The 15,065-nt window shown below is 53.5% G+C and overlaps 2 protein-coding genes across 2 annotated transcripts; both read left to right on the plus strand.

Moving 5' to 3' along the window:
- Nucleotides 1-277: 277 nt before the first annotated feature.
- T069G_07120 (3'5'-cyclic nucleotide phosphodiesterase domain-containing protein) lies at nucleotides 278-3,182 on the plus strand (the record flags this gene model as incomplete). The annotated part of the gene is made up of 5 exons (XM_056174330.1): nucleotides 278-449; nucleotides 529-1,341; nucleotides 1,466-2,040; nucleotides 2,217-2,525; nucleotides 2,580-3,182. 5 exons carry the CDS (start codon nucleotides 278-280, stop codon nucleotides 3,180-3,182), a joined length of 2,472 nt encoding a protein of 823 aa, XP_056027909.1.
- A 2,816-nt stretch (nucleotides 3,183-5,998) lies between these two features.
- On the plus strand, nucleotides 5,999-8,526 carry T069G_07121 (GMC oxidoreductase domain-containing protein; the record flags this gene model as incomplete). Its single annotated transcript, XM_056174331.1, has 4 exons — nucleotides 5,999-6,360; nucleotides 6,459-7,533; nucleotides 7,653-7,823; nucleotides 7,918-8,526. 4 exons carry the CDS (start codon nucleotides 5,999-6,001, stop codon nucleotides 8,524-8,526), a joined length of 2,217 nt encoding a protein of 738 aa, XP_056027910.1.
- Nucleotides 8,527-15,065: the final 6,539 nt, after the last annotated feature.

Below are 15,065 nucleotides of genomic sequence, written 5' to 3' on the forward strand. Positions count from 1 at the left end.
GATTTTTCTCCCTTTCGAAACCCGCGCGCCCGAAACGCACCAAAGCTCTAGCTTCACTCCTCTTCTTCTACCAATTCTCCCGTGTGCGGCCTTTGACTCGCTGCTCGCTAAACGCTCCTCCTTGACGCTGGCTGAACAAAGGTCGAAAACTCCGAGACACCCTCAGCTCCAATTGTCCAGTCGCCTTGTGCCTCCCATATAGCCTTGCGCGCAGTAATCCTTGCCCGTGTGGCCAACGTGCTCCAGTCGCGAGACTGGTAGCCTTCCGTTGCCCACCATGGATAGTCTCGCATGCCATGTCATTTACGTCAATCGCAGCGTTGGAGAGGCCCGGCTGCTGCGCGCCATACCTGACGATTCCGCGGCCTCGCCGACAGGCGCTACCCCCGATTGGCGGCGCGATCGCGTTCGAGAACTCGTCCAGCCTCTCCTCGACACATTTGGTGACGGTTTGTTTTTCTCTTCTTCTCCTTCTCTTTCCCTCAGCCATCCGTCACTCTTTGCTGACTCACGATACCGCACATATAGTTCATGTCTGTGCCACCGGCGCCGCCTGTATGGAAAAGCTGATGCAGCTTCACGAAGCCGGGTCCATGATGGACATGACACCAACCATGGTTCTTCTAGACACGCCCCATGATGAATGGATACCCGAGTCCTATTCCAACCCAAACTCTTCCTCTCCCGATCCCAATTTGGTCAACCGCGACGCCGAGATTCATACACCTGACGAGAACCTCTACGGCCTGACGCTCCTCCAGAGGCTCATCACCGAGGCCCACCTGCGAAGCATTTCCAAGCTCGTCGTCCCCATCCCCATCATCAGCTATCCAGAGACTCGCGAACAGATGACCGACGGCACGACCGAGCCCTTGCCGGCTCAACCCGTCAGTCGTAAGCTCATAAGGAGGTGCTTGGACCTTGGCGCCGTCGACGTGATAATCAGCCCCCTGGGCCCTAAGTGTATCGCAACGCTGGAAATATGCGCTTATAAGGCCCATAGGGACGCCGCTAGGGACCAGCAGGCAATGATGGAGATTACAAAGGGCCGCAAGCGATCATGGGTTGGCGTCAACGACCAGAAGCCCTTTGCCTACCTCCGAGAGGCAATGGTCTCTGGCCTCATGAAAGGAATCTGCCGTCTCTCTCCTGAAGACGACAACATCGCCGGTGCCCACATTGCCGTTTCGTCTGAGCGCCAAGCCATCATTGCCGAAGCCGTCGGGCGCTGGCATTTCGATGCCCACGAATTCTCCGACGACGAGCTGCTGGTGGCTGCGATGCAGATGTTTAAACATGCCCTGACCTCCCCGGAACTCGAGAGGTGGCGGATACCAGCAGGTGAGTGTGCGCAAGTGAGCCCGTCTTTCCCCGGCGGTGCTAAGACAATAAGCAACATCCCCCCCTCCTTGACAATGCCTGCATCCGTTCAGCCGCTGGAATTGATCCTGACCAATAATCTCAGACCAGCTCATTAGCTTCCTTGTCGCATGCCGTGCTGCATACAATAGCTTTGTTCCCTACCATAATTTTCGTCACGTGGTGGACGTCCTTCAAGCGACGTTCAATTTCCTCGTCCACATTGGCGCGTTCCCTCCGTACCCGACATGGTCTCAACCAAGATCCAAGGTGCAGAGATCGCCAATCGCCTCGCTCGTCAGCCCCTACGAAGCATTGACTCTTCTCGTCACAGCCATTGGCCACGACGTGGGCCACCCCGGAGTCAACAATGGCTTTCTCACCACCTTGAACGCCCCGCTAGCGCAGCTGTACAATGACCGATCTGTCCTAGAGTCGTTCCATTGCGCCGCCTTTTCGCAGATCCTTCGCAGGTATTGGCCCGCGGTGTTCGAAGACAGGAAGATGCGCGGCCTGATGATTAGCTCCATTTTAGCCACAGACATGGGCCTCCATTTTGACTACATGAAGAAGATGGCGACGCTCAAGGAGAATCCTACAAACTGGAATGGGCGCCAAGTTGAAGATGCCAAGGTTCTCGCATGTTCGCTCCTTATTAAGTGCGCAGACATTAGCAACGTGGTATGTACTGTAACAAAATGGAGAAAGGAAGGAGAAGGGGAAAAGCACACCCAAAGGAGTCCAATCTTATGACGTTCTATTCTCTCTCTCTCTCTCTCTCTCTCCTTTCCCTTTTCCTTTCATCTTTTATTGTGGGCTTCAGAACCATGTATCGAGCCTTACTGACTCCTTCATAGGCACGCCGTCAATCAACAGCACTGAAATGGATGCATATGCTCTCGGAGGAGTTTTCAAGACAAGCCTCAATGGAGGACGAACTCGAGATCAAGTCGTCTTTGATGTCCCCCCCGAAAAAGGACATTCTATCCCTGGCCAACGCCCAGATTGGGTTCATGAACATGTTCGCCATACCACTGTTCCAAGGCGTGGCTGAAATAATGCCAGGCATGGAATACGCCGTCAAGGAGCTTCACATCAACAAGAAATTCTTTGAAGAAAAGGTGAAGGAGGAACAGGCCAAGGCAGCGGAAGCGGCTAGCGAGAACGTCCGGCACCGGCGAACGAGAAGCTACCCGATCGAAAATGACAGCGAAATGAAGAACATTGAGATTTCGCCCGCACCGAGTCCCTCGACTGCCAAATCTGGCCACGACCCCCATACCCCTGTTGAACACCCGGACGTCAACGGCATGGCCTTTGGAGTCCCTTCATCTTTTGACGCTGCGGATGGTGATCCTTTTACCTGCCACCGACCAGACGATTCTATCGAAGGCAAGTTGGTATCGACAAAACAGCGGACGAGCGAGACCACCGAAGGCAGTTTATCCGCTGGTTACCCCGCGGACTGGGCTTCACAGGCAGCGAGTACGGCCACTGGCAAGATGACTCTGTCACCCAGTACGCAGGGCACCAGCATCGTCAGCAACGAATCTGGAGAGCGAACCCTCAGCGTCCCTGCGTTTAATATGTCGCCTCTCAGCCTCAAGGGATCCCCAACGTCACCACGCCGAGAACGGGAACGGGAACGAGAACGAGAAATGGCGCAAGGAGACGAGGATTCGCACCTCGGAGGCAGCATAGGCAGAGCCGAAGGCAAGGCGCTTAAGAAACGGCCAAGCAGGTTTCGAATGAAGGACTTTCCCTTCTTTAAGAGGAGCAAGGGATCAAGTCCTCCATTCCCGACCGCTGACACGTCTGGTTGAAGGGCGCCAAATTACCAATTTCTGTAACAGGCTACAAGTAAACCAAAAGACACCGGAGAGACAACTTGCGACAAGGAAGCAATATACACCACTGCCACGCGGAACGAAACTCCCGCGACGCGGCTACGATTATGGCCCTATGATTTACGAATGCGATTGTGCGAATATAGCCCTTTTTATGCGGGTCACGGCCACGTTATGATGTGCCTTTTTCTTCACGGATCGCGGGAAATTATTCGGTCGGTTCATGGCGTTGGATCCTACAAGTCGGTCACATCTTGCCACTTTGATGTTGCACTATGATGCCTGCCGAACGGATTTGACGGGAAGACAAAATAATAGAAACACACATACCAAAAAAGTCCAACTTTGGGTTCCAGAACCCGGACGGAGAAAAAAAAAAACATTACACCCCCTTTTCCTTACATATAACCTGTATACCTAACACACTTATATATACTTGGGAGGGTGGGGAACGGCGATAAGTATATACCCTTGGGACTAGGCAGCCTAGGTCAGGATGTCGTGGGATTGACTCTTTCTTTTTACTTTCCTGTGTTACACTATTACTCTCACTACCTTTCCTTTCTCCTTCTTCTCCTTCTTCTCCTTCTTCTCCTTCATCCTCTTTTCTTTTTCTTTGCGTTTTCTTCTCTTCTTTTGGGTTCAGGGCTTGCTATGGTGTATCAAGACATGTATGAACAGGAGAGGAGGATTAAGACAACCGGGGAGGGCGTTATTACGGTAGGATTGCATAGGACTCTAGAGAAAGGCTGCAAGGTTCGAGAGGGTAAATGGGTGAGCTCATGGTAGCAGAGACGAAGACACTGCATCCGTGTCTGGACTCCCAGGTGCACAGGCAACCATGTTTTGGTGCATAGCCCCGAGTTGAATACAGGTTACCCCGACGAAAAGCGGGCATTTGAAGCTGATTCTGATTCTTGGCGATGGACGGCTCGATTGGCTTTCGAGCGGAACAACGAAGTGAAGCGGTCCTTGTCTTGTATGACTGCCCGGTTGCCGATCCAGTCTAGCCGGGAGGCATGTTTTGTTCATCTCCCTGCATATCGGGCAAGTGGCCATTGTTGAAATAGATGATATCTAAAAAAAAAATGAACTCATTCTTGTACTTGTACCTACCGAACCGTGCGTGCATGAAGGATTGGATGCGGTGGAGCGTTGCAGGTGTGTGAAAACATGAGGATGTACTTTGATCAACTGATTCGTCTCTGCATAGAGGAGAATATGGGTCTGTGAGGCATCAGCCGAGGCACACGAACACAGCATACATCTGACATTCCAGGGGGGGGGGGGGAAGAGCTGCAGCTGGGATTCTGATTCATGGGCATCCCATCCGCGGGAACTTGAGAATATCCGGGGCGTGGTTGAAGCTTCGGGAGGTGCATTAGCCTCTGGAGCTTTCTGGCACAAGGTTGTGGTGACCCCGCATTCCCCTTGGGTTGTTTCTGTCCAGCTGTGCATTAGGCCTGTGACTATCTACGCTTCCTGTGGTGTTATTCCGAGCTAGAGAGACGGCAGGTTTTCGTCTGCTGCTGGAGGGTGGGAGCTGAAGCTGTGGTATCTGGGGGTTTCTGATATTTCGATGTGGATTGTACCTAGTTGAAGTACGGCGTTGTCAGGCTTATCGTGTCTAATCTTTCAGGATGAGAAGTCATACATAACTCAAGGGTCTTCAACGAGGTAAATCGCAAGGCATCCACGCTCATGCTTTCAAGTTGAATAAACAATTTTGCGTGCTCGTGGCTTGTTGGCATAATTTAGTCTAGATCCTGCAACAGGTAGCCGATCCAACAACCAATCTACTGTACTTGGCTCGACTCCGCACCGGCTATCCGACAGCCGTACCGCAGAGAAGGAAAATCGACAAGCTGAAAACATTACCCAATTCGGAAGACAGAAGAATGAGGGGGGGATGAGTCCCCGCCTACCTGAGCCGCTAGTCATGACAATGTGCCTTGAGCAAAGTAAACGCAGCGTCGGCCTTCCGCGGACGCTACTTTGCTGTTACCTTGGTAGTATGTAGCACCAGACCCCAACAAAGGGGAAACCGGGAGAGGAGGCGGAGGTCATTTTGGTTAAAATACTCCCGGTCCCTATACTACTACCTAGTAGGTAGACCAATGTACCGAGCAAAAGAGGAGAAACACAAAAAACCCTGGAAAAGTTGGTTTGGCGTTGTGGTTATAAAGGAATAGTAGCCCGCTGCCCACAGTTTCCCGTCTTCCTACCCCTGGCGCGCGCGACCGATATTCTGACGTGGACTTCTTAACTTTATGGTTGATTTTCTAGACCATTGAGTTCTCCACAACGTCTCTTCTTGAAAGATAATTCTTGCGATTCGTTGTTGCGTTGTGTCGAGTTTGGGTTTGTTTTGTCGTGTGACTTTGTCTTGTCAGTCAAGCGAATACATGCGCTAGTTGAATGACTCAAAAGAGACTCTAGTTGTGAACCACAATCTATGACGCCGGTTTGAGTTGCAATTGTCAACCAAGGACAAGAACATATACAGTCCATCAAGAGAGCCGCAGAGCGGTACTTACCATTCCCGCCGCCGTTGTGACACGCGGATGAGCGATCTAGCATCGGCAGGGGCATTGTTTGCTGTAAATCTCACTTGTACGACTCTCTCTCTCTCTCTCTCTCTCTCTCAGGCCTACCACCATGATCCCTCCTTCATATGAATAACTGTCAGGACGAGCTTAAGGAAGACCGAAACTAACACAAAAGACAGGCAAACTCACCAAGTAACTCGTCATCTTCTTCTAAACTGATATACCAACAATATCGACCAAACTATGGCAACTCCAGCTCCCCAGGCCCCCGTGGCTGTCCCTCTCCCCCCTACTCCTTCAAGCGACTTCATGACCGAGGCCCAATGGGACATCCTATGGGCACTGTTGGACGGCGCACTGCCGTCCTACGTCCCGGCATCTGCAGTCACGGACAAGGAGACGCAGGTTGCCATCCCGGACGCAGAGTTCGATGGCATTGTCGATGGCATCACTAGCTCGCTCGACGGCGCTCCGAGTAGAGGAGAAATTGCAGAGTTTCTTGCCTTCCGGCCGGTTGATCATGCACCGTTCCGGGACGACTGCATACGCAACTTGGCTGCGTCACCGGCAAAAGACAAGCTTGCAAAGGCCCTTGGGTCATTAGGGTGAGTTTGATTCATGTAGTTGCCATTGACATAGACATGAGAGAAGAGAAGTGTGTGTTATCGGGATCGCCAGATAGACTGACTCGATGCTATACTAGGACTCGTGCTGGAAGTCTCTTGTTGACCGGCTACTGGAGCCCCATCACCCAGCAGCCTTCCAGTGTGCGTGAAGCCATCCTCAAGTCTTGGACAACCGCGAGGCTCCAGTCGCTCAGAGGGTTGGCAAAGTCCCTCGCCGCTCTAGCTGGCAAGGCAAATGGCACAACAAACCCTTACTTCAACAAACTCTCAGGTTACTCAGACGCCCCAGTGGACTGGAAACCTGTGCAGGGATTCGACTTCAAGTTCATCCAGCTGCAGCCCGGAGACGACGTGCACGAAATCACCACCGACGTCGTCATCGTCGGCTCTGGCCCAGGAGGAGGCGTCTGCGCAAAGAACCTAGCCGAGGCAGGGCACAAGGTCCTCGTCGTCGACAAGGGCTATCATTTTCCAACCTCCCAGCTCCCCATGCCGCAAATGGCCGCCCTCAACCACCTGTTCGACCACGGCGGCGCCTACGTCAGCGAGGACACGAGCACCGCCATCACGGCCGCCAGCTGCTGGGGCGGGGGCGGCACCATCAACTGGAGCGTCTGCTTCAAGCTCCAAGACTTTGTCCGCAAGGAATGGGCCGACGAGGGCCTTTCGCTCTTCACGTCCCCCGAGTTCGACGAGTGTATGGACAGAGTCTGGGACTTCATCGGCGCGGGAACGGACGCCATCCGCCACAACTTCCGCAACAACATACTGCTCGATGGGTGTAACAAGCTGGGCTGGCACGGAGACGCTGCTCCTCAGAATACGGCCAATAAGGAGCACTATTGCGGCCATTGCCATCTGGGCTGCGGATTGGGAGAGAAAAGGGGCCCGACGGTGGCCTGGCTGCCCGCTGCGGCTGACGCAGGCGCCGAGTTCATGGAGGGCTTCGCCGTCGACAAGGTGCTGTTTGACGAAGACGGCACGACAGCGACGGGCGTTGAAGGTTTGTGGGTAGCGAGAGACGCCGAGGGTGGCGTCGACAAGGACATCGGACAACGTACGCAGCGAAAGGTTGTCATCAAGGCAAAGAAGGTCATTGTGTCCGCCGGCACGTTCTGGAGCCCCGTCATTCTAATGAAGAGTGGCATCCAAGTAAGTTTCACATCAATCCAGTTGCATCTTCATCACATCTCTTCCCGTCTCTACTCATTTGGGAGATGTCTTTGTGAAACCACACTCGCTGACATGCACAACTCACCCCCTTGTTTTAGAATCCGCAACTCGGACAAAATCTTCATCTACATCCAGTCAACTGCTTGATAGCAGTGCATAAGAAAGAGACTCGGCCGTGGGAGGGTGGTATCATTACAACCTACAGCGGCGAGTTTGAAAACCTCGACGGCAAAGGACACGGAGTAAAGTTGGAACCCTTATGCATGGTGGTAAGTAGCTATACCGGCCAGCAAATTGGAGGGAAAAAGCCACCTTCGGGTGGTTTTCCAAGTCTGGACACTTGACTGACTCGTGGAATTCTAGCCATACATCACGTTTGCACTGCAATATTGGAATGGAGGTCTTGACTCCAAGCTTCTCACCATGAAGTATCGCCATCTTAGCAGCTTCATCTCGCTTGCCCGTGACCGAGACTCCGGCCGCGTATTTGTCGACCCTGAGACCGGGGGGCCGCGCATTGAATACACGACTTCTGATTTCGACCGTGAAAACAACCTGGAGGGAATCATTGGCCTGGCCAAGATTGCCTATGTCGGTGGCGCAACGGAGATTCGAGTGCATTACCCCGGCGTGCCGCCGTTCCTGCCCAATGCCGCGGAGCAGGAGAAGCACGTCCAAGACAAAGATCCCGAGTTCACAGACGCTGCTTTTGGAAAGTGGCTACAGCAACTCCGCACTTTGAGTAACAAGCCTCCCCTGACTGCCTTTGGCTCAGCGCATCAGATGGGAACGTGCCGAATGAGCGCCACGAAGGAATCGGGCGTGGTGGATGCGAAGGGAAGCGTCTGGGGGACCAAGAACTTGTACGTTGCAGACTCTAGCGTGTTCCCGAGCGCGAGCGGCGTCAACCCCATGGTTACCGTCATGTCCATTGCCGACTGGATTTCGCGGGGTGTCTCTAAGGAGCTGTAGGGGACATGAGGTGAGGAGCTCGGCCCTTTGATGGAGAGATTCATTGGATAGATTTGGCAGATTCCGTGTCCACACCATGAGCAGAGAAGCAGGGGCGATTGGATGGAAATATCACTGTTTCACCTTTTGGACCTATAGGGAATGAGATTCAAGCGCTTTCGGTGGCCGGGGACGCATAAGGAAAGGATTCAGAGGCCCAGATTTGATAGCTCGCCTTGCTAAAAGGAATAATGGAAAGCCACTCGTACGAGTACACTGGCCTCGACTGCAGGAGCGGGCTCGTCGTCTTTGTTGAGGTCATAGGCGTGTCCATGGCGGCCCTGTCCTGCCATGTCCTGCCATGGTATGCTGGTATTTGGGCACGAATGAGTCAAGGCCAAGATGCAGCTGCTGTTGTTGCCAAACATGACCCTGTTCTTCGGGCACCGTTCGGTTCGGCATATCCATCCATGGTAGACCTGCTACATACATCTGTCCACATGACCCAGCGGTCACGAGAGCATTGAGCGTCATTTCCCTTCTTTCTTCACCCGGGGCATTGTGTAACAAAGCAGCAAAAGAAACTTCCATTGATGCCAGCCATTGGACCTCGTGATTGTCGGGCTGGGATGGTCGCCGAGGGAAAGGAAAAAAAAAAGAGCCATGTCAGAATATGGCATCATGGCGAGATGCTCCGACTAACGGCGACGACGTCATAGACCGCCAAGAATAAATTCAACAAGGGCATCAAAAATTTTAGACGCCGGTTAGAAGGGGGTTAAACTTTGACCCTGGCTCGTTAGGTATCGATGTAAGGAGAATATCCCGAAAACTTTTTTTTTTGGTCCTTGTCCTTTTTCGTTTTCCCCAAGGGGCTGGTTACGGATGACAAGGGATCGATTGTATGTGCACTCGTGGTACTTTTCGTGGCGACTTGGTGACGAAGTCACGTCCAGCAGAAAATGTGGCGAGCCGGTACCTCCTGATCCGGTCCTGTGGCGCGTGGAGCCCTGAGGCTTGGTTGCCTCCCGTGCGGGAATCGCGTGGGTTACATAAGCATCCGATGCCAGGCTGGCAGATCTGTGTGGGATTAGCCACAGTTCGCAAGGCAGACACAGCCACGAGAGTCGAGTCTGCCGCGCCACGTTATTGATAGCGGGCATACCGAGGGGCAGGGCATCGACCTCCAACTGGCAAAAATGGTGCACAACAAGCTCTGAGCCCAAGATGCATAAAGACGTCAGGGGCCGGAGACAAGGTCGTGCAGTAGCCCATGATGGTATATGCAGCTCTTTCAGCTGCCCATGGGTTTTTGCATGGCTGCTGGCCACGGGGGGGCGTCTGGTCTGTTGCGAGATGCCCATCTTGTCTTGTCTGGCCGGATAGCTGCATGAGGGCAGATGAGACAATCAATATTTCTTGATAGGGACGGGACAGATTTGTCACAGTACCAACAATGTGCACGGTTGGTGCTCGTACTACCAAGGCTAGCAGTAGGTAAATGGGAAAAGGGACCTGACATGCGGTAAGGGATGTGCACCTCGGTCGTTTTCCAATTGTTGGTAGCACAGAGAAAAAATCCTTCCCCAGGTGAGAATATTGGTTTATAGTACATCCAAAATCTTGGCATGCAAATGTATGAGTACGCAGCCCTTTCGCGAGCCACGCCGGCAAGTGTACGATAAACCCTTGCCTTTCTCCTTTGGATACGAGTCGCTGGCTCTCGTCGATCGGTGAAAAGACCCGTTGGCGTGGGGTCCACAAAGAGCCTCTCTCTCCGGGGACAGGCTCCAGGGTGAGATTTCTCCAGTGATTTGGTTCTCGGCTATCCAAGCCCTGCATAGAGTTCACCGGTAGGCTCATTGTTTCCCAGCTAGCATCAGGCGTTTGTTGAGATGCACGCTGTCGTCGTACAAGTTGACAACCCAAACTCCCCGAGACGTGGGGTTGCGGCTAATGCATCGGTGAGGAGCCTGCATTTGCCACCGGCACTCTGTCAAGAGGCAGCCCGTGACGTTGAAGTCGAAAAAAGAGACAGTCAAGACAGTGTTGGGCATGGGCAAGGCTCGTGAACGGCCCTTTGGCCAGGCCGTTTGGGTGCCGAGGTGCCATGGCAAGCATGGCTGGCAGTCTCGCTACGTAGCCGCTTTGTTGTCTCGACATTGTCGCCTTGCGATCCAACGTTGCTGTTGCTTTTGGGGCGTCAAGGTGTGGTCGGCCCATGTAATAAATGCCTGTAGGGGCAAGGTCAATGCGTTTTGAATGCATCTCCAGTGCCGAGCCGTGGCCAAAGTCGCTTCTTTCGTCCGATGTGTGTGCTGCCCTGTCTTTGGAGGGGCGTCCGCAGCACACTCCCCAGAGTTGAAATTCTGGAGCGTCGCCTCACTTAGATAATCCGGATTGAGTGGCTGCTGTCATCGCCGTAGCCACAGAGTGAGCGTCGTCACCTGCGGCCGGATATCCAGCCGCCTCCAAAGCCCTCACGGCCTCGCAGCAGGCCTTACGATGAAACTGCTGTTGACGACGCATGTCCGTTGTCCAAGTTGGCTGCCTCAAATGACGTGTTTTATTTTTGCCCGTAGATACTCTTTTAGCGGCGGGAAGTTGGGAAAAAACCAGCGCTGTCGTTATCGTTTGGTTACTCCAGGGTGAGATGACTGAGAGTAAGAGCGACAAGGCACTAAAAGTTATCCATGGCCGGTCATTTTTAGGTGCAGGTTGCAACATCCACAAGGATGGAATAGTAGCAGTAGCTTCTGGGTAAGGCCACAACTACTATTTTTGGTAATGCCTCCATGTGTTGCTATACTGGATTAATGCTGCTAGCTCACTGATCCGTACTCGTAACTGCGTGCTACCATGAGGCGCTATGGAGCAGCTGCAACTCCCTCTGCTAACCATAACTGATTCTGCTTCTGTGGTGATCGCCCTTTGCCTGGCTTGTCAAGGTTTTTGACTATTCCTGGCCTTATACGAGCACACCCAGATGAAGTCAGCTTGTACCTAGCTGTAGTAACTTCAATCGTATCTCAGCGAGCGCCCGCTGGTAGGCTTTTGATAGGCCGATGGCTGCCGATTTGACTCCGCCAGCCCAGCTGCAGCTATCGCGCATCGGCCAGGCGTTGGATTTCGAGGTACCGGTACTTGCTCTGCTAGCCCGCCTGTGGCTTGCGCTGCACCTTTCGTATTCCAGCCACAGCTGCTATGGTCAGATTCGTCCATCCACATGTTTGTCTACCGACGCGGAATCAGACGACGAGTCCAAACCATGGCCCGTGAGACGCCTGCGCTGGGTAAGCTTGGCCGGCCGTCTATACTTCCGACGGCATGGTGAGGAAATCAGAGCACAGCAGCAGCGCTCATTGGCATGCCGTCCCGCAAGCGGACCTCAAGGGGTCTTGGACAGGCCAGATGCATCAACCCCCGCGTCGCAACATGGCCAGATTTGTTGATGGCCCCCAATCTCAGAATCCAGAGACTCGAATCGGTAGCCAGTCAAGAGATGCAGACGCTGCAGGGTCCCAAATGCTGGAGCAAGAGCCGCCACCTCCTGCTTCTGGCGGATATCCGGAAACCCCCTTTCACCATGGCAGACAGAGGCAAAAGCGATCGGGGGACGCAGATGCGGCAAGGCCCCAAATGCCGTGCAGTGCAAGCAGCGCTTGTAAGAGCCGTTTAAGAGAAGCTTTGTCACTTATCAATCTCCGAGCAGACAGGACGAAACGCGGAAACGAGGGCTCGCTAGCCAGCTTGGACCTACACAAAGCCTCTGGGTTCCTAGTCCATTTCGTGCCTTCGAGGCCGCGCTCGCACAGTTTCTGAGAAAATTTGGTCGTTCACCCATGATTGGCCAGATGCCATCGCCAAAGAGCCAATGAGGCTCTGTCTCATCGACCTCTTTTGGCTACTCCACTCTGGCAACCACTGGCTCCCAAGGTCTCGGGCCAATCAGACGCCGTATGGGCACTTTTCAATCAACACACCTCAGCTCGCCGAAGCCACTAACACCATCCGCATGGAGGCAACGCTCCTGGCAGGCGTGAGGATTCTCACTCAGTCGACTCTTTGTCTGGCAACTATGGATATTCAGGTCCCCCTTTTGGGAGGGTCTTTTTGAGATTTTCTACTCTTAGCCATGGCCCGCCGTCTCGGGACGCTCCGGGGACCCCTTGGGACGGACTTGAAGGCCATTGCCCAACCATTGCCCGGGACTTACATGTCTGCAACGATTAGGACGGTTTCGATGCCACAGTATGCCTTCCCAGCCAGGGGAAACACCCGGCCCTAAGAGAGACGGACGACGGCTTTTCCCTAGACAGGATCCATCCTCATCAAAAGGCCTCTGCTTTCTCCTGGCAGCTCACCAAGCAAATCAGGGTGGCCAAAGGCGCCATGCGGAGCCCTCGAGACGATTCACGGGACTACAACTGCTATCAAAATCCCTCGTCGACAAAGGAAGGATCATGGCCGATCCCAAAGAGACGCCGTTTGCATGCGGGGACGCGACCAGTACGCATGCTACGGCGCCTATGATTCTCGTCGACTCTTTTTCTCTTTCACGGTCCACAGTAGTATCTGAACCTACGAGCACGGAAGCGAAGGTGGACTGCGACTGGTTTTGGCTCGGGCGCCGGCACATTCCACCCGCCATGTCCGCACAATTCCAGCTTGCACTGTGGAAGTGGAGGAAGGGAAAAAGAAAGGAAAAAGAGTCATGTCACTCACTTAGGGCTTTTGTCGTTGGGACATTTGACTCCTCACTTACATCCAAGTAGGATGCGCCGGCGCATGGCGCGCGCTGTTGGGCATGCAAGTCATTACAGCAGATACAGAGTAAACAAGGGCCTCTTCTGCATCTCATTGACCAGACGACGAGATGAGATGGTCGATGGTAATTTCTCCCATTCGACATGCATTTCCTCGTTTGGTTTCAGCTCGCTGCTTGCTATGCTGACCACTGCCCCCCATCCGAGCTAGGAGCCTGGGTGAGATGACTCTTTGAGGGGCCGAGCTGGCGGCGGGTGCTAATGCTAACAACATCCGTTTTTTTTTCTCTGCCTTCTTCATTGTCCACATTGTCCGCAAGCAAATCCTGTGAGCGGAGGCACGCACGGGGGGTCACTGCATCCTGCATAAGCGGCGCAACCCCCTCGCTTCGAGATGTCAATAGCGGCTCCGTCGTGGGTGCTGTGAGAAGAGAGACTTGGAGTTTTACTGTTTCCCCTCCTCTTTTGAGATGTGGATCAAGCCCAATAGCGCACATGCTCAACACCAACATGAACTTTGAGTACGTGAACTCTAATAAGTACGAGCGATGAGCAATGAAAGCGGCTGTATCTGTATACAAGATATGCTCCCTCGGCATGCGTCCCATGGCTGATGTACCATATTGTAATACCATGGGAAAATGGGGGGATGGCCTCTTTCGTTATTACCGGTATTGTTTCTTTTTCCTTCTTTCTATTTTTTTGTGAGATACGAGACATCATGTTCATGATACCACCCTACAAGATGGGCCCTACGAAGTATTATACGAGGAGATGGCGCCTCAGGCGTGGAGTGAGTGTCAAACTGCTCGGACAAGCATGGTGGCGGCAGACGGTCGATCAGTCTCACCAACGGCAGTTTTTTTCCCTTTTGCCTTTTCCCTCTTCCTTTTACCGACAAAATACTGGGCACATGTTTCGAGCCCGAAGTCTTGGTTGCCCACCACGCCGGTGGCACTTTATTTTGTGTCTTGTTCACTACGACTTTGCACTTTGTAGTCCGTGACAGATACTAACGTAATGTACGTATGGCAGGTGTACACCCACACGCGCACATAGAACAGGTATCTTGCTGGATATCAGCACGTACGAGTAGCTAGCTATCTGCCGCCACTACCACTGCGACTGCTACCCACCGGCGTCATGCCCATGTACCTCGTACGGAGCCCATTACTAGGTATTGTGGGCAGATATTTCGCTCAGCGCCAAGCGCCTACTGACACTGGACCCTGCCTTGTTGACGGGTTGATCTCGTGATATCATGTCCAGAACCCGATGATGTAGATGTGCATATCGCTGGCACTACCTGGACTTGGACTTTGTTGAGCCCTCGTGCTGGATCCTCGACACTGATACCGGCCCGAAGTGTCACCTTGGGCAACAGCAAAGCGACCACGAGTTGTGAATGCCTGTATACTCTTACAAGAATGACGAGGGCCGGCCAAGGACGACGAAAGACGTCCAGTCGGCGGTAGCGCCTCAGCACGGCCGCCTGGACCGCCAGAGTGTCCAGAGACCAGAGACCAGAGACCAGAGCCGAAAGTCGCGGTACCTCGTGGAAGACGGTGTGTGGCGCGGGCTGCAGGTCTTTCAGCTCCACCGGCGCCTGCAGGACTGCCCGTTTTGGGAGTCGTGGCTGCACACCCCCGACTTTCATGCGCACGCCCTCGTGCAAGTCTCAGGACACAGCCCAGACCTGGATTTTTTGTGTCTGGTCAAGTGTCTCTCTCCAGTCCAGTCCGGTTCTGCTTTGTGCTGGGCTGGCCCACCAGCGAGCGAGCGAGGATTTCCGAG

This window comes from Trichoderma breve, chromosome 4, assembly GCF_028502605.1.
Source record: "Trichoderma breve strain T069 chromosome 4, whole genome shotgun sequence".
Classification (NCBI taxonomy): Eukaryota; Fungi; Ascomycota; class Sordariomycetes; order Hypocreales; family Hypocreaceae; genus Trichoderma; species Trichoderma breve.